Genomic DNA, 18,323 nt, shown 5'->3' on the forward strand with positions numbered 1-18,323 from the left:
CGAAAAACTCCCATCTCATTTTGTTCCTCAACTTTAAAATCATCACTCAAAAAAACATCTCTGTTTTACCTTTTTTGTTAAGGGTGTTTGATCTTCTTTGCATGTTCACTTTGCAAACACTGGGTCGGTACTTCTGCAGCGATGTAGGATGATTTTGAAATTATTTTTGAAGTTGAGGGAGAAAATAAAATGGCTGTCTTGAACCGGGAAAAAAAAGAGTTCAGGCATAGCAAAACAAGATGAGCATTTAAGGTTAAAAAGTATATAAAAAAGTTTAAAAAGTATATAAAAAAACACTCTTAAAAATAAAGGAGCTTTGCAAGGTTATTCACAGCAATGCCATAGAAGAACCATTTTTGGTTCCACAAAGAAACATCCAGTCAAAGGTTCTTTAAAGAACCATCTCGTACTTGCTTTATATAATCTGAAAAACCTTCTTTCACCACAAAGAACATTTTGTGAAACAGAAAGGTTCTTCAGATGGTAAAGGTTCTTTATGGAACCATTTAGATAAAAAAAAGGTTATTCTATGGCATCGTGAAGCACCTTTTTTTTAAGAGTGTAACTGATTGTTTCACTAGATAAGACCGTCTTCCTCAGATCGTTTACAACCGTTTATATTTGGGATTGTTTGAAGCCGCATTTAAACTGCATTTTGGAAGTTCAAACTCAGTGCACTATAGGAGTCCACTATATAGAGAAAAATCCTGAAATGTTTTCCTAAAAAAAAAACAATTTCTTTATGACCGAAGAAAGAAAGACATGAACATCTTGGATGAAAAGGGGGTGAGTGAGTACATTATCTGTAAATTTTTGTTCTGGAAGTGAATTTCTGGTGTTGCATTTAGTCTGTGAGATGAAGTTCAAAGATATGATGGGTTATGGAAATGAATGTTATCTTGCCCCCAAAAAGCATTCAGCATTCAGGTGGGAAGACAAACCATTTTGCACATACACAAACCAAACATGTTGGTTCTTGTAATGTGAAATATTCACTAACAATGTCCCATTACACTGTACTCCTAGTGGTTGAGTCTAATGTTATGAGAGCAATGAATAAAACACTTTCTCTTTTGTGTGTATTTGTTATCACTATTTGCCAGTAAGACCACATTATTTAGTAGATCCTTCAAATATTACCCCTGTGGAACAAAACTGATTTTATTACGTGTACATCTATATATTATGAAGAACATTATTGAATATAAAGTTACATACATTCTGACTAATATATAAGTAAATATATTGTCACCTATTTTTAAATATATGAAACATTACTTATGTTTATTCAGTTGGAATATATGTAACACAATATATTTGGAATATTTTCCATAAATACTTTAATTATTTAATATATTAATTGTTAATATATATATATAAAAAAACAGATTTTCTTTGTGCAAGGGTATACAGATATCACCCCTGTGCATTAACACAATAGCTTAATAAAAAACATCAGTGATGGCCACTTTAACATAGAAATAGGTAATTTTATTAGGTCTGAAAATAACATTAAAAAAACAGGCTGCAGTGTAAAAAACAGTGTAACATGACTTGACTAGTCCTGACACATATGACTTGTGAAGTCATGAAAGACCACTCTCAAACCACTTTAAAAATGAAAACAACAAAAACACAAAGTATAGAATGCTGAAGTTACACACTGAGCTCCTATAATTACACATTATCCTATTCTCATTAAAACAAAGGTGCAATAATGGTTTTGGAATAATATTTAAAAAATATAATAATTCACACAAGTTGTGAAACAGTTTTAAATAGCAGCCCTCGTACCCAGCACCTAAATATATTCCCTATCACCAAATGCTAATCACTGTGACATGTTTTTTTTAATAATTAACAAATCTTAATGCACTCTGACATAACTAAGGCAACAGAGGCTGAGTGGGGTCTTCATTTGTACTCTGTTGCTCTCTCTGACTTTCTACACCACTTTGGCCCTCATAGTGAATCTCTTCATACCCCCTTCTTGACCTGAAGTGAGAAAATCTGCTTTTTCGTTTTACTAAGATGACGATTCCTGCCACCACAACTGCGATAAAAGTCATTACACCACAGGCCACACCAGCCTTTACACTTCCTGACATTTGGGTAGATGACGCAGCAAACATTCGGACCATTTGATTGAATTCACCAGGCTTTGCTAGTCTCCATTTTTTTGTTTCTCCAACCCTCAGCCAGGCCCGATCACCTTCTGTCATCACGGCTACAGTGTTTATTGCTATCATGTTGACCAGAGGTGGTCTTGTGAATGGTGGAAGGCGAATAGGTTTCAACTGGCCGCCAGTAAACTCACCTGACTGGACACAATACAGTACCTGACAACCATCTATAATAGCAGCAAGGTGTTGGCTGTACTGAGGTGGACAACGGTACTGGTAACTTGCGAGAGGGTTGCCGGATTGGCAGCTGAATAGACCCCCAAAAGCCACAGAAGAGGCAGTTCCTGCCTCATAGTCATTGCTCAGACAAATCCTCATGCCATTAGTCAAAAACATTTGTGCAAAGTAATTTGGAGGACAGCCATAAGATTTGGTTACTGGGTTTTGCAAAGATGGTCCAAACAGACCTCCAAAGAGGTAACCAGAATATTCATGGACTTTCTGATTTGTTGAACACCAGTACATGTCAATTTTTGCACGTCGGACATAGTAATTATTATTACATATGTTATTACAATCTTTTATAAACCAAAACCTATGACAATCCTCATGACACTCATATTTATTATAACCCTGCTCCACTGTCTCTGAGTGTATCAGAGAAGCAGTGTATGGTTGACGGCACGTATAGTCACCAGTGTCTGGATTTTTTTGTGCAAACTTATCACAGATGACATTTCCATCTGGCGACAATGGAGTGCATTTTTGATAAACTCCACCAAAGGTCAGATTGGTGACTGGACCCTTGCAGGATGAATCGTTCACATTGGCCTGAAAATTAAAATTAGGGGAATTCGGATCTACGCATCCTGGAATGGTGTTTATGTTGTAGTAACGCAATGCAGCCTGTTGGACTGAAAAGGCAAGTTTATGTAAAGTGGGATTTGGCAGATCAGGAAATGTTGATGGATTGAGGAAATAATGCAGTGGCAGACCAGAACGGTCGATGGCCACCAGATTATTTTGTGTGCTTTCTTGCCACTTCTGCAGAGTGATTCCTTGGTAGAATAAAGCGCCACCATGGCTCCTAACTAAAGAATATGTAGTGCTTTGCTGGTAATTGAGGGTTTCAGAGGTTTGCTGGGAATCCTTGCTTCCATAGTTAAAATTAACCTTGTTTAAAAATTGAACACCTGCTGATTCAGAGACAGAATATGTGTCTGAGTGACTGTTAGCAACATAAGACTCTTTTATGTAGTCCTCTTGCACCAAAATGGCACCGGCATCAACGCTTGTGATTACGTGGGTACCATAATCAAGTATGAGTTTCTCTGATAGATAAGTTGCTTGACGTGTCTGATTGTTCTCAATAGCATCTGCGATTTCCCCAATCTGCTGAGCAAAGCGGGAGTCCAGAGTAAAGTCAGGATATGCATTCACTGTGTACAGATGATTACGTACCTGAAAAAATAGAAATAATAAAAAAATCAAACAGGATATTTCAATATAGGCTATAATGACATCATTTTAAAGCAAAAGATCCAACCAAAGTCATAAAAACGGAAAAAACTGGCAAGAGTGTAAATATTTAATACTGTGTTCATGTCAACAATTGTGTCAGTTTCTGTGATCGTGGCTTCTAAACGGTGTTCCTATGTTGCACAGCGAGAGAGGTAAAAGATGGCCGTTGTCATGGTCTTGCGTCCAAAGATAGTTTTCTTTGAGTACAAAAAATATTCTCGTAGCTTCGTAAAATTATGGTTGAACCACTGATGGCAGATGGACTATTTTGATATGTCTATGTCTTTCAAACTTTTTTGAGCCTTGATATTTACTCGGCAGTCAATGGGACAGTCACAAAGCACCCGGTTTTCATCCAAAATATTAATATAAATTATATATAAATAGAAATTGTGTCCTGAAGATGAACAGACCTTTTACGGGTCTGGAATGACATGGGTGTAAGTGATTAATGACACAATTTTCATTCTGGGGTGGAGTAACCCTTTAACACTGCTTCATAATGCATTATACAGAGGATAGATGAAAAGAAAACGCCTTGTAAACTTTGCTGAAAACAGAGAGTCTTTAGAGATGCATTCATATAAACTCCTATCCAAATTCATTGTTTGGAAGTTTCTTCTAATATTTTGTGCATCGATAACAGTGAGACTGATCTGCCTGCTACACTATTTTCTCCTTTTTACATCTATCTTCAACATTTCTGGCCTCTGTTAACAGCCGTTAACACACTTCATACTATTTCCACACAAATAAAAATTTTGGAACATGAATGCAGTGCAGTGAATGTATGTGGTTGCACCGGTCAATAGGGCAGTCCATATTGTCGAGCCCTTTGTCGTGGACTGATGACCCGACACATCTTCCTTCTACTTCTTAACTCGATATAGTGAATAACTTTCGTTTCTTCGTTTTTCACCAAGCCAGTGCACGAGTTCCATTCAGTTCAATAGCATTGATTACACCCAGTGCTGCCCACCACAATGGCTGACTTCTGGATTGATGAGGTAACTTGAAAACACACTATACTATTTTCTGAGAATGTTAAAATTTGTCGTGGTCATACATCAGTCCAGTGTTGTTTTCGTCAACGATGACGATATCATTTCGTTGACGGCACTTTTTTTCATGACGATAACGAGACGATGACGAGATAAAAATGGCTCGTTGATGACTAAAACATGACGAGACGTGTGTGAGTTTTCGTTGACGAGACGAGAATAGACGAAAATGTTAGTGGGTGGTCCATCAGACGTTTAAAATGCATGACATTTCCACTTATTGTGCATGCCGATTAAAACTTAAAAAGTATCTGACGCTATGTTCTAAAACATTCCTTCATTATTGTAATTATTGGTGAAAATAGTCGATCCGGAAGCTCACATTGTGTTGAACTATAGATCTGCTATTTTCAGAACTTATAAGTGACACTACCCAACAGCAAAATACTTACTGACCTACATTAATTTGTTAAAAGACTACTTTTTTCCCTTTTTTTGACTAAAACTAGACTAAAACCTTTTTGACTTTTCGTCGACTAAAACTAGACTAAAACCTTTTTGACTTTTCGTCGACTAAAATTGGACTAAAACTATCCCATATAGAAGTGACTAAAATTTGACTAAAACTAAGAAGCATTTTAGTCCAAAAGACTAAGACTAAGACTAAATCTAAGATGGTTGTCAAAAACAACACTGCATCAGTCACGTACATTTGCATGGCGCACTGATGATGAAACGCAAATTAGAAATTCAGGAAATTTATGTTCTCTAAAAATGAAAAGGTTGATAGCGGATTACTTAAAAAAAGCATCAGTTGTCTAGCTGAACTAAATGTTTTTTATTTCCAGTTTTTAATGCGACACAATCAGTTAATAAAAATGCTACCAAATCATGGTGCTGGTACAGCTAACTTTCTCGGTTTGTTGTACCAGCACATGATTTGCTGGCATTTTTATTACCAGTGCTACCAATGGGAAGAATGAGTCTAGAGCTCTGAGCATGTATGAGTAATGTATCTATTAGGGTTGCAACAGTTCAACTTATTCACGGTTTGGTTTGTATCACAATTTTAGAGTCACTGTTTTGGTACAGTTTGGTATGTGCTATGTTTAGGGAAAAACTATACTGTCAAATAAAAAAAACGAAAATCAGAACAAATAATCGAACTACAAGCAACAGCACAAACATTAACATTAGTTTTTAGGTACATAAATTGAATAATAAAGTAATCAAATGTAAAAAAACATTGGATATATAAATGATAAATAAATCCTTATTATAGTTACAAAAGCTATTCAATCAAAAGCAGTGAGTTATTTCCTTGTTGTTGTTTAATCAATATAAAGAAAGAGCTTAATAATTGTGCACGTTCTGAAAGCACACAAGAGCGCACACAAATCTTCTTGAGTCTTTTGGCTCTGAAATGTTTAAACTGCCAAAGCTTAAATGAGTTTAGTTAAAAACACAAATAGCAATGTGTGCTGTTCAGGTCTCACATGCACACGCGCGTTATCAGCACCCTGGGTGATGACGGCATAAATGACTGCTGCTCATATTCAAGCATATGGCACTCGCATTGAACAAAGAGTGAATGATTTTTCTTTGTTTTTCATCGCCGTTGTTTTGGCTAATGTATTGGCCAGCCAGAATGCATATCCATCAACAAAAACATACATTAGCTGAACCCTGTTAGTTTTACAAATTGTTATGACAGATGCGGTCCTAGTGCACCCAGAACTGTGTGTGGAGAACAGTAAGGCTCGTTTTTTTTTTTTTTTTTTTTTATACCAAGAACCGTTGCACCCCTAATATCTATGTCTGTAATAGACTTAAGCAGATGATTTTACTATTGATTTTACTAAAGTAACACAGTAACGAGACAAAGCCTTTAACTAACACAACATTAAAAAGTTATTAGAGTTTAAAAACCTGTAATATTGAGTTAATATCTATTAAAAAAACAAACCAACACATTCAGTGAAAGTTTATCCAATTAATTTGGGAATTTACATTAAAGTAGTTTTTACAACCAGAGGCTGTGCAGTTTTGTGGCATCTTTCAAAACGTATTGGTTTTTATTGTGAGTGATAATATATGTTCCAAAATGGCGGATGCGTAGACGTGTCTGGAGTTGTTAAATGTGGGCTCTACCTTTATCTGCCAGCAGAGAATAGCAATATGACCGCTTGAATACAACGGAAAAGAACCCGCTATCCTATTGTCTATTTTTATTTTATATGTTACACCTAGGAACATTCTCTTCCCATTTGGTGTTGATAGGAACATTTTTTTTTTTGCGGAACAATATAATTTAGTGAATTTACTTTAAAAAACATATCAATACATAAATCTTTGGTTTTACCTGTGTGTTGTGTAGTAACCATGACTTATTCGCAATACAGCACAGCCTCTTTTACCTTATTGCCTACATATAAATGTTATTTATATGCAAAAAAATAATAATAATAATAAATGTATATATACACACATATATATATATATATATATATATATATATATATATATATATATATATATATAGCATTGGTTTCATTTTTACTTTTCTATTCTTTGACTTACTTGAACCCGTGTTGTTACAGAATTCTCTCTCACTTGATGTGTTTTCATTCGCGTATTTTCTTCAGAGAATTTTCCATTTAGAACAGGAGGAAAAGAAATGTCTGCATTGATTGATCCTGATGTAGAGCTTTTCTGTTCCAGCCATGACATGATGGTCTCAGAGTAAGTTTCCACTCCACTTGTTTTCTGTGGAATCACAAAGACTTCATCTGGGATGAGATAAAGTCCATCTTCTGTGGTCTGACATTGGGAATAGCTCAAGTTCATCACCCGTCCCATGTCTATGTTGCGCAGGTTATCCCAGCCTCCACCTGGGAGCACCTCTATTGCTGTTAAAGTTGAATTCACACGACAGTCACGAAGGCCATTACTGGGTCGGATGTGTGCATTAGTCTCGAAGACAATGGCGAAGAGCATTAGAAAAATATACAAAGCCTCCATATTTAGTCGAGGGGCACTGACTTTCTCTCCTCCCAATGTTCTGTCTTATAACACAGGGGGTGTGGCCTTGTTTTTCAAGCCACAGCATGATTGTAGAAGTTTAGTGAGAAATAACCCAAATAAAAGACAGTCTGAACTTCTTTTTAGGAATTTGTTGTTTTAGGTAGGCTACACAACTCCTAGATAGCAGGCAACCACCGAAACAATGTCAAGTCAGTGTTGACTTGTGAAAGCTAATTGTATTGAAGTAACATGACAAAGTGAAATGGTTTTAGTGGTTCAGTTTAATAACCTTTTGAATTAATGTATTTAATTAGTGTCACTAACAATACAAATCAAAAAACAGGGTGGGTGCACCACTGTTGGAAATTGTGCCAGTGAAGTCGTATGCGTATTTCAGGCGGTTTAAGAAATTAATCTTATATGCCAGAGAAACAATCGTGCACCCAACTTTAGAATTTAGTCTGCAGTAGCTCTGTATATTTCTATAGCCTCACTATCAAAGAGTAATTAGCTAGTGAAGTGGATTTACTTAACCAGCTGACTGTATATACAGTGGTAATAAAAGCCATTCTTTTTTTTACAAAATCATACTTAATTATTTTTTCCAGGATATAAAAGTGTTACTATGATTAGTTACTATGATCAGTTCACTGACCTTACAAAAATTAACCATTATTATAGTAAAGGTGTAGTATTTTTTTTTTTTTTTTTTGGCATACTGATCACAATTTGTATAACCACAGTTTTACTACAAATACCATGGTTAACCTATTGCTATAGCTATACACTATATTGTAGTAAAACCATGGTTAATTTGTGGTTACTATGGTTTAATTATAGTAATCATGTTTTTTGGTTTTGTTATGAGTGGTTATAAGTGTTGCTTGGAATCAGTGTATATTGTTTGTAGTTTCCTTTTCTGTTTTTTTTCCCTGTTCTCCTCCTTTCTGGCTCAAATTGCTTACAGGTGAAGTTGCTCACAAGGTCAAATCCGGCTGGCAATAAGAATGATGGCCACAGTATTTAAGCCACTGGGATGATGGAATCTTTCGGCTCCCCGCTCTCCTGGCTTCCTCTGTTGTTAATGTTATTTTTCTACTGTGTAACGAGTAATTGCAAAAGGATTGCTAAGCAAGACATTTGTGTGATCCCTTGAATCCCATGAAAACTCCTTTTTTTCTTGCATTTTAATTGTGTTTTTGTGGAACCCCAGGGATCTTTTAAAGAGGATCCCTGTTTACTTGTTACAGACAATTTATTTCTGTTTGAGTAGAGGTTTAATTTGTAACAAATGGCGGCTTGTCCGAATATATTTGAATACTGAGAAACCTTTGTTTACTCATTTAATAAGAGACTCCTGTTTGTGATACAAAGCTTGGCAGTCAATTCCCTTTAACATTTTCAGCATGTGCAGTCACTCGTGCCCAAGCACGCAAAAATGAGGATGTCATTGATTTGTCTGATACTTTTCTTGCTTCTACAGATTCCCCCATTGAGTTGACTTTATCTGTACAGCCCAGTGTAGTTAAAACAGATGAGTGAGAATGCTGATCAAGAACCTTCGTTGACAATGAGGAGAGACCAACTTAGTAAAGCCCAAAAGTCTGATTCTTTCCTGACATGCTGTTTTGAGGCTGCAGAGGGTAAAGTGGAAGAAAATAATGTTGGTGGGGTACAATACTTTTGGGACGGAGGCGCTGATGCGTAAGTGGCTGATTCAGAAGGCTAAAGAGGCTGGTTTAAGTCCAGACTATCAAATTGTGTTACCTTTTGGTTATCGAGCAGCAGTTCTTAAACTTGCTCATGATTATCCGTTATCTGGTCATTTGGGTAGTACTAAAACATTCATGCGAGTGGCTAAGTACTTTTATTGGCTTGGTTTAAGATCTGCTGTATCAAATTATTGTCGTTCATGTCACACCTGCCAACTCGCTGGTAAACCCAATCAAATCATTCGGCCAGCTCCTTTGCAGCCTATGCCAGTTTTGGGAGAGCTGTTTGAGTGACTCATTTTATACTGTGTTGGCCCTTTGCCAAAGTTAAAAGCGGGTTACCAGTATATTTTGACGTTAATGTGTGCAGAAACATGTTTCTCTGAGGCAGTACTATTACGTAATCTTAAAGCAAAAACCATTGTGAAAAAGTTGATTAAATTTTGTTTAACATTTGTTCTACCCAGTGTGATTCAAACAGAGCAAGGAACAAATTTTAAATCTAAATAGTTTGAACAGGTGTTGAATTGGATTTCTGTGAGTCATGTAATGTCAAGCGCATATCATCCACAATCACAGGGAGCTCTTAAGAGATTTCACCAGACGTTTAAATCAATGATGCGAGCTCACTGTGTAGAATCTGGTAAAGACTGGGCTGATGATCTTCCTTTGCTTTTGTTTGTGAAAAGAGTCTTGTTCCTTGTTTTTCATTGGTTCATTCTTGTCATGTGTCCCTCATTGTCTGTATAAATAGCCCTTGTGTTTTAATGGTCCTTGTCGCGTATTGAAGTGTAATTCTGCTGTTTGGTGAGTGTTGATCAAGTCTGTTTCAAGTCAAGTTTATGTCAAGTCTGTATCAAGTCTAGTCTGTTTCATGCCAAGTCAAGTCAAGTCAAGTCAAGTCAAGTCTAGTCTCGTCATTGTTTGGATTACGTTTGTTGTTTGGATTTCACTTTTGGATTGTTTGTTTGGGTTATGGATTATCGTCACTGTAAATAAACTGCACTTGGGTTCATCACATCTCGCCATCACAGTGGATATTTGTTACATATAATTAAATATTATTGTTAAATGTATTATTAGTATATTCAAAAATATTTTGTATTATTTGTTTCTGTCCTTTATTTATTAATAAATAATTTATTTATTCCAATTTAAAAGCCCTAACCAGCAAAGCAGTAATGGGGGGATGTTTGGGATGGATGGAATGAATTTTAGTACAGCCCTGATGATTATCCTCTTATAGGGCATGTGTTATAACCTGGAAAACAGTGGCGAGGCCAGAAATTTTAAAGGGAGTGGACCTCTGTAAAATAGGGTGGACCTCAATTCCTGAGGCCAGTGCTTCAATGGAGTTTGGTTTGTAGCTTTACCAAGCATTAATAAACCATAGTAGATTACGTATATTTAGCAAGAGCAGGTGTTCTCGATTTCAACAAGCCCAAACACAACACGTCATGTAGATCTTGAGATAAACCTTGTATAGAGTGGCATTACATGCAGTGTTGCCAACTCTTGCAAGACAAAAAAGTAGCTTCAAAAACACTTTGAAACCTTTATCTACTGTTAGTATTAGTATACCCTTTATTATTATAGCCTGTAATGATTTGTCACACCCGGTTGCCTACACCACTGTGAGGCACTAGAGGGCGTTTCTATGGTGTGTTCCTGCCGGTTGTTCTGGTCATGGACTCCATTTCCCATCATGCTGTGTTTTTATTAGCGTCTGGTTCAGCAGTGTTCAATTTCCTGTTTGGTCCTGTGTTTGTGTATAGGCTATTAAGCCCCGGTCTGCCATGTCTGTTGTGAGTTGCTGATAAGTATTACCTTCAATGTTTCTTGTGGCCCTTTCTTGGTTTTGTGCTCCTTATGTGGTCAACCGTAATGTTGCCTGCATGTTCAACACAATTTTTTTTTCCAAGGAGAGGGAGGAGAGGGAGAATCTGATTGATTGATTGCTTCTGTGGACAGGTATTTTTTATACAGGTAACAAACTGAGATTAGGAGCACTCCCTTTAAGAGAGTGCTCCTAATCTCAGCTTGTTACCTGTATAAAAGACACCTAGGAGCCAGGAATCTTGCTGATTGATATGGGATCAAATATTTATTTCACTCATTAAAATGCAAATCAATTTATTAATTTTTTGAAAATGTTTTTTTCTGGATTTTTTGTTGGTGTTGTTGTTGTTGTCTCTTATTGTTAAAATAAACCTACCATTAAAATTATAGACTGATCATTTCTTTATCAGTAGGCAAATGTACAAAATCAGCAGGGGATCAAATTTTTTCCCTCACTGTAAATAGTATCCCTGCTGAAAAAAACAGCATATGCTGGTTAGGTATGTTTTGGTGCTGGGATGCTCGTTTTAGTTGGTTGTAGATGGTTTATGCGGGTCCTTTGATGGTTTATGCTGGTCCTTTGCTGGTCCTTGACCAGCAACTTGACCAGCATAAACCAGCAAAGGACCAGCATTAACCAGCAAAGGACCAGCATTAACCAGCAAAGGACCAGCATTAACCAGCTAAGGACCAGCATTAACCAGCTAAGGACCAGCATTAACCAGCTAAGGACCAACATTATCCAGCAAAGGACCAGCATTAACCAGCAAAGGACCAGCATTAACCAGCTAAGGACCAGCATTAACCAGCAAAGGACCAGCATTAACCAGCTAAGGACCAGCATTAACCAGCAAAGGACCAGCATAAACCAGCTAAAACCAGCATCCCAGCACCAAAACGTACCTAACCAGCATATGCTGTTTTTTTCAGCAGGGATTCGAGTAGTATTCTGAGCTATTTGGCTGATGACATTGCGACCATCTGATAGATGCACTCTCAGGGGAATGAAGATGGGATATATGTAAAAACACTGAATGAAAATCACGTAAAACGTACTCTATTGGTTTCTATACTCATGTCTACTTTATTATTCGGGTAGAATGACAGTGCCTCTTGCATACACGCACAACTACACAAAAGTACTTTATTATCCCTCTTTCTCTTCTTGTCCGTCATCTATGATTAAACGTATACATTTATTTACGGGTTAGTATAGCTGCCATTGGCTTGGTCATTGGTCACTTCTCTGCTTATTTTGGCGTCTGGTACATTGATTCATACTTATGGGTAGTTTTGTAAATTGTATGCAGTCCCTCTAATGTCCACTAGATGACAGCAGGAGTTTGAACACTGACGTTCGTTTTTTATGGGTATTTTGACACTCTCTAATACACACACTCATACACAAATAGACATATGGGTTCATTCCATAGGCGTAATGGTTTGTATACTGTACAAACTGCATTTTCTATCCCCTTACCCTGACCCTTCACCTAAACCTACCCCTCACAGGAAACTTTGTGCATTTTTAGATTTTTTAAAAACTTAATTCTGAATGATTTATAAGCTTGTTTCCTCATGTGGACCAAAAATGTCTACACTAGGACAAGGATTTTGGATATCGCCATCTTTGTGGGGACATTTTGTCCACGTAACATAGGGTATACCTGGACAAAACGAACACACACACTTACTTGGAATTTTTATACAGTTATAAACTCCTGGTGAACTTTACCCTCAGAGAGTTAAATCTTATGATTTACGAGTTGCCCAGTATGTTTGGCCTGGATGTCCTCATCAGCACTTTTTGTTAGCTATACTGAAAAACATGACGCAGTTTTCCTAGATGTTTTATATGCATTAAACATGGTGTTCCTTTGTTGAAGTAGTGCTTCATACTTAACATAGCCTTTGTGTTTAAGGAATATAACTTGGGTGATATCACTTGTTTAAGTGTGCGTCTGAGTGTACATGTAAAAGCCGAAAGGTTGTGCCAGCTGTGTAAACTTCAGCAGACCGCACTCAGGCTATGTCAGCAAACTGTAGAGATCAAAATGTACCAGCGGAGAGAATCAAGGGAAGCAGAGAAATTTCAAAACAGTTCAGATGGGGTTTGAGCTCTGCCATGGGGACAGAAGAAGCTGGAATGAACAACAGAGAAAGGAAACAAGGAGTGAGAGGGGGGTTCAGGGAGAGAGGTTTGGAGGGGGGATTTAGGTTCCTCATTCTGTGGTTCACAATACAATCCTCTTAAATATTTAACAATAGATGAGGGACCTGAGGATATGAAAGAGAAAATCAATGGCATTCTGATTTAATTGGCTGATTTATTCTCTAATCTTTGCTTTTGAATGTGAGCATGTGTGTGTGAGAGAGAGCGTATATTAAGCTTGGGACATAAAAACCCACAGTCAAAGCACCTCATTTTGGGGTGCAAAATGTTAAGGATTGCTCACAATGCATGTCTGTGGAAGAAGGCTTTGCACTGGAATAAATGTTAAAGTACAGACTTGCATGTGCTAACATAAGATAAGTGTAATAAAATGTAGGAATGCACAATGTATGTATTACCATATCAGTTACCGGCTGAGAGGTTTAGAGATTTTTATGTGTCTGCGTCAGTCGACACTGAATGTTTAATGCTCATTTCCCTTGTTTTTACATTTAGATTACCTTTGCCGTCATCTAAAGTCAACTGAAGTTTGCTCACTTAAAGTTAATAATTGAACTAAATGTAGTCTTTGGCAAATCTAAAAATGAATATCCATTTTTCATACTGTGTATTATAATATTACTATATGTTTATAGTATTTAAATGGTGGATTTTAGTTGTTTATTTTGTTTTCCTTTTTATTTATTTCGAATTTTATTAAAAATATACACTACCGGTCAAACATTTTTGAACAGTAAGATTTTTAATGTTTTTTTAAAGAAGTCTCTTCTGCTCACCATGCCTGCATTTATTTGATCCAAAGTACAGCAAAAACAGTAAAATTTCAAAATATCTTTACTATTTAAAATAACTGTTTTCTGTTTTGAATATATTTTAAATTGCAATTTATTCCTGTGATTTCAAAGCTGAATATTTAGCATCAATATGTCAGTCACATGATCCTTCAGAAATCATTTTAATATTCTGATTTGCTGCTCAGAAAACATTCTTATTATTATAATTATTGTGTTGAAAACAGCTAAATTGTTTTTTTAAGGTTTCTTTGATGAATCAAAAAGTTAAGAAGAACAGCGTTTATCTGAAATAGAAATAATTTGTAACATTATGAATCTCTTGATCATCACTTTCGATCATTATACATAAAAAAATCTGAAAAAGAATTTACTCAACATAAAAAATGTTTCTTGAACAGCAAATCATACACTGAAGACTGGAGTAAGGATGCTGAAAATGTAGCTTTGATCACAGGAATAAATTATATTTTAAAATATATTCACATAGAAAGCAGTTCTTTTAAATCGTAAAAATATTTCACAATATTGTTGATTTTGCTGTATTTTGGATCAAATAAATGCAGGCTTGACGAGACTTTAAAAACCAATAAAAATCTTACTGTTCAAAAACTTTTGACTGGTAGTGTATATAGATAGCAATGTTTTATCAGCTAAAACATAAATTAGTATTTTATAATTTTATTAATATCAGACAGAATTTTATTTCATTTAGTTTATCTGCCTAGAGCAGTAGTCTGACCACTATCAGAATTTTACATTTCACAATTTTCTACTGGAAAATTGATTTTGACTGTTATCATACACAGGCAGCACATTTCTGCTTTTAAACTTTAAAGGAGACCTATATTATGCCCCTTTTTACATAATGTAATATAAATCACAGATGTTCCCAGAATGTGTCTGTGAAGTCTGAGCAAAAAATACCTGACAGATCAATTATTATATCATTTTAAAAATGCCTGTTTTTACTAGAAGCAGAAACATGCTGTTTTCATGCATGCCTCTTTAAATGCAAATGAGCTGCTGCTCCCCATCCCTTTTCCAGAACAGGGCCGTGTCGAAACAGCTTCTACCTTAGATACTAAAAAACATCTGCTTAGTTTTGATTATCACGTCTATTGCACTGAAATCTTGCGTTTTAAACCATATTAGTTTAAACTTCTGATATATGGTTATTTTCTGAGTGCACACATCCGAAGCACGCACACAAAAAGCAGCTGTCACACGGCATGTGAGTACTAAACTACTTCTCTTTCATGTCTTATTGTGCTTAACCTATCAAATACACACAAGTTTATGTTAAAAACACAAAAGGAGTTGCAAAAACAGTCAGTTATGTCTGTGAATGTAAACAGCTGGGAAAGAAATATCATGTTTATATTATATCTGTGTGTCAGCAGCATAACATACAGTAAATAAATCTATAAATCCACTGCTCTCATCTCCTCTGAGGTCGGGACTCTAAATGGTTTTCTGTGTTCAGTGCAGCCAAAGATAGAACAGTTAGCATGTTTTGCTTGAACTTTTGCCATGGCGTTAGAAACGGTACACAAATGTCATTTGCGAATACAAAATGGCGGCGCTGTGGGTGGAAATGTGCAGATTAAGATTTTCATGTCACCTTACAAACCTTCATGCAAGCTTTTTCTTTCCCCATAGACCTGCACTGTAACTACATTACTTTAAAGGAACTCTCCACTTTTTTTGGAAATAGGAAGTTTGCTGCCGTAACATGGCCGAAGCAGGCGCAGTAATATCACGCCGCACATGTGGAAATGCTAACCTAGCTGGGAACTAATTCCAGGCGCTGCATGATATTACTCCGCCTGCTTCGTCCATATTACGGCAGCAAACTTCCTTGACTATTACGCCGGAATGGGAGTGTAGTTCCTAATCTTTTCAGCCTAGAAAATCACAGCTTTACATTTTCCGCCGGTATTAGTACACAATATAACTACAAAAGAGGCAAGTTTTAAACAGGAAAAATATCGAAACTCGTTTGTCATTTTTGAACGTGATGCTATTGGTCTAATAGGATTTAATGATCTATGCTAAGCTATGCTAAAAGTGATATCGCCAGAACAGGAAAACGGCTGAATGGATTTCAAAACGGTAAAACTCAACTTATTAACTCAGCGGGAGTTGGAGAATGAGCCTATTTCCAAAAAAAGTGAAGTGTTCCTTTAATCACAATTTCTTCTTTTTTTTAACTACCTAAGGCACTACTAAAAATGATTGTCCATGGAAATGACAGCATGTCATGGAAGCTTTCAATAGACTTAAAGTTATACTTTACCCAGAATAAAGTGAGATCACTGTGTGTGTACACACTGTTTTCTGTGAAAAGTTCTAAACTTAGTGCTTAACCTCCTCCGGATCTTGCTGTTTTGTTATTTTATGTTACTGATTCACATATCTGCTGTAGGCATTTTTGCAACATTCGGAAGTTACAGCTTCTAAACTCTGTGTCTTATTAACTGTCCAAAGTACTGTATGCCTTACCATACATGAGTGTGTATTGGTAAGCCACTAAATCATTCATGGCTGACCAATCTTTCCACAGAGCTACCACCATAAAGCTGGCCCATGTTCCAAATGATACCCTCATCGTCCTCTGCGTCTAGACTCCATATTCCATTCGAATATATATCAGTCAAGTATTTTTCAAACTATGTGTGCTTGAACTTAGACTTATGCTTGCTATCACACGCTGTAGGTTAAACCTTGTGTTTGGTCCTGGTAACAAAGGCCACACTGCTGAATTATTGGTTAACAAGAAAGTTTCATTACTAACAGCTACTGCCTAATCTGAAAGACAGAAGATGACTCTATCAGGTCCTCTTTCAACTCTTTACTGCCACTCTGGAACATGCATGAGAAGCTTTTAAAATAAAAAAGACTTCCCTCATATACAGGAGATTTGGCATTTTATTTATAGTTTAAAAGAAAATGCACAAAAGAAATAGAATTGTGATTAAAAAACACTCTTTTGTTTAAACCTCCTCTCAACATAGGACCCCATATAACCCTCCTTTTCTCTCTTTCTCTCTTTTCCTCTTTCTCTCTGTCTTTCTGCACACTCTTGGTATTAGTGCAGGGGCAGGGCTTCTCACTCACCCCTCCTTCACTTCAGTGAGAGAGAGAAAAAACAATAGACTTTAATCACTCATGTGGCCACAGCAGAGAAGCTGCCAACCTCTTCTCGAATCAGGCTGAGGTCGAGAGAGAGAGAGAGAGAGAGAGAGAGAGACTGTTTGAATGTGTTGGGAAACAGCAATTGTGGACTTCAAAACACAGATTTGTCAGGCTGTTTCCACTTCACACGAACGGACAAAAGGGCGCACTCTGGAAAACCACAAGTGAGAATGCCCTCCTGAGGCAGACAGATACGTAAACACTATCACAGGAGCACCGGGTCTCTACAACCCTGAGCATGTGTGGGCAACCTGCGCGGGCATCATGATTTCACACTATCCGCTGGCATCGTTGCTCCCCTGGCCACCCATCCCAAACTTTCTGGACCTAGATGGGGAGGGAGGGGTGGCCCTGCAGAGGTACCAACCACGGTCACCAGAGAGCAGCCCTCGTTGTTGGGTAGGTCACTTACATTTGTCTGCAAGATTGCGGTGGTGTATTTTATTGTAGCCGGTGTTCATTTGGTGGTTTGCCTACAGCATGTTAATAGAGTTATACTCTGTTGTTTGGGGTCTTTCAGATGATGAGAAGAAGAATCCAAAGTTAAATGACCTATGAAATTGATTTGGATTAAATTTATTCTGTGTTGGTTTTAGTCTGCATAAACTGTAAGCATGCAGAAGGAATTAATTGTACTTAGGCAGCAGTCTGAAAGTTGCATTTCACATTGCAATAGTTAGCCCTGGTGAAAAAAACAGCATGCTGGTTAGGTATGTTTTGATGCTGGTTTAACCTGGTCCTTAGCTGGTTTATGCTGGTCCTTTGCTGGTTTATGCTGGTCCTTAAGCTGGTCCTGTGCTGGTCAAGGAGCATCAAAACCTACCTAACCAGCATCCCAGCATCAAAACCTACCTAACCAGCATATGTTGTTTTTTTCAACAGGGAGTATACAACCCATTATTTAGATTTAGACTTAGTGTTTAAAGATGAATTAATTATAG

At 36.9% G+C, this 18,323-nt stretch overlaps 2 protein-coding genes across 2 annotated transcripts in view; one reads left to right on the top strand and one right to left on the bottom strand.

Annotated features, from left to right (window-relative positions):
- Window positions 1-1,635: 1,635 nt before the first annotated feature.
- LOC141287558 (macrophage-expressed gene 1 protein-like) lies at window positions 1,636-7,666 on the bottom strand. Its single transcript, XM_073819719.1, has 2 exons — window positions 7,226-7,666; window positions 1,636-3,584 (listed from the first exon to the last, which is right to left on the bottom strand). Exons 1-2 carry the CDS (start codon window positions 7,664-7,666, stop codon window positions 1,887-1,889), a joined length of 2,139 nt encoding a protein of 712 aa, XP_073675820.1. The 3' UTR covers window positions 1,636-1,886.
- A 9,714-nt stretch (window positions 7,667-17,380) lies between these two features.
- The window catches only part of rgl1 (ral guanine nucleotide dissociation stimulator-like 1), a 32,590-nt gene continuing 31,647 nt past the window's right edge, over window positions 17,381-18,323 (top strand). Inside the window, exon 1 of the mRNA XM_073818647.1 lies at window positions 17,381-17,781. Coding sequence (XP_073674748.1) covers window positions 17,647-17,781 — 135 coding nt within the window. The 5' untranslated portion in view covers window positions 17,381-17,646. The remainder of the gene's footprint in view (window positions 17,782-18,323) is intronic.

This window comes from Garra rufa, chromosome 15, assembly GCF_049309525.1.
Source record: "Garra rufa chromosome 15, GarRuf1.0, whole genome shotgun sequence".
Lineage (NCBI taxonomy): Eukaryota > Metazoa > Chordata > Actinopteri > Cypriniformes > Cyprinidae > Garra > Garra rufa.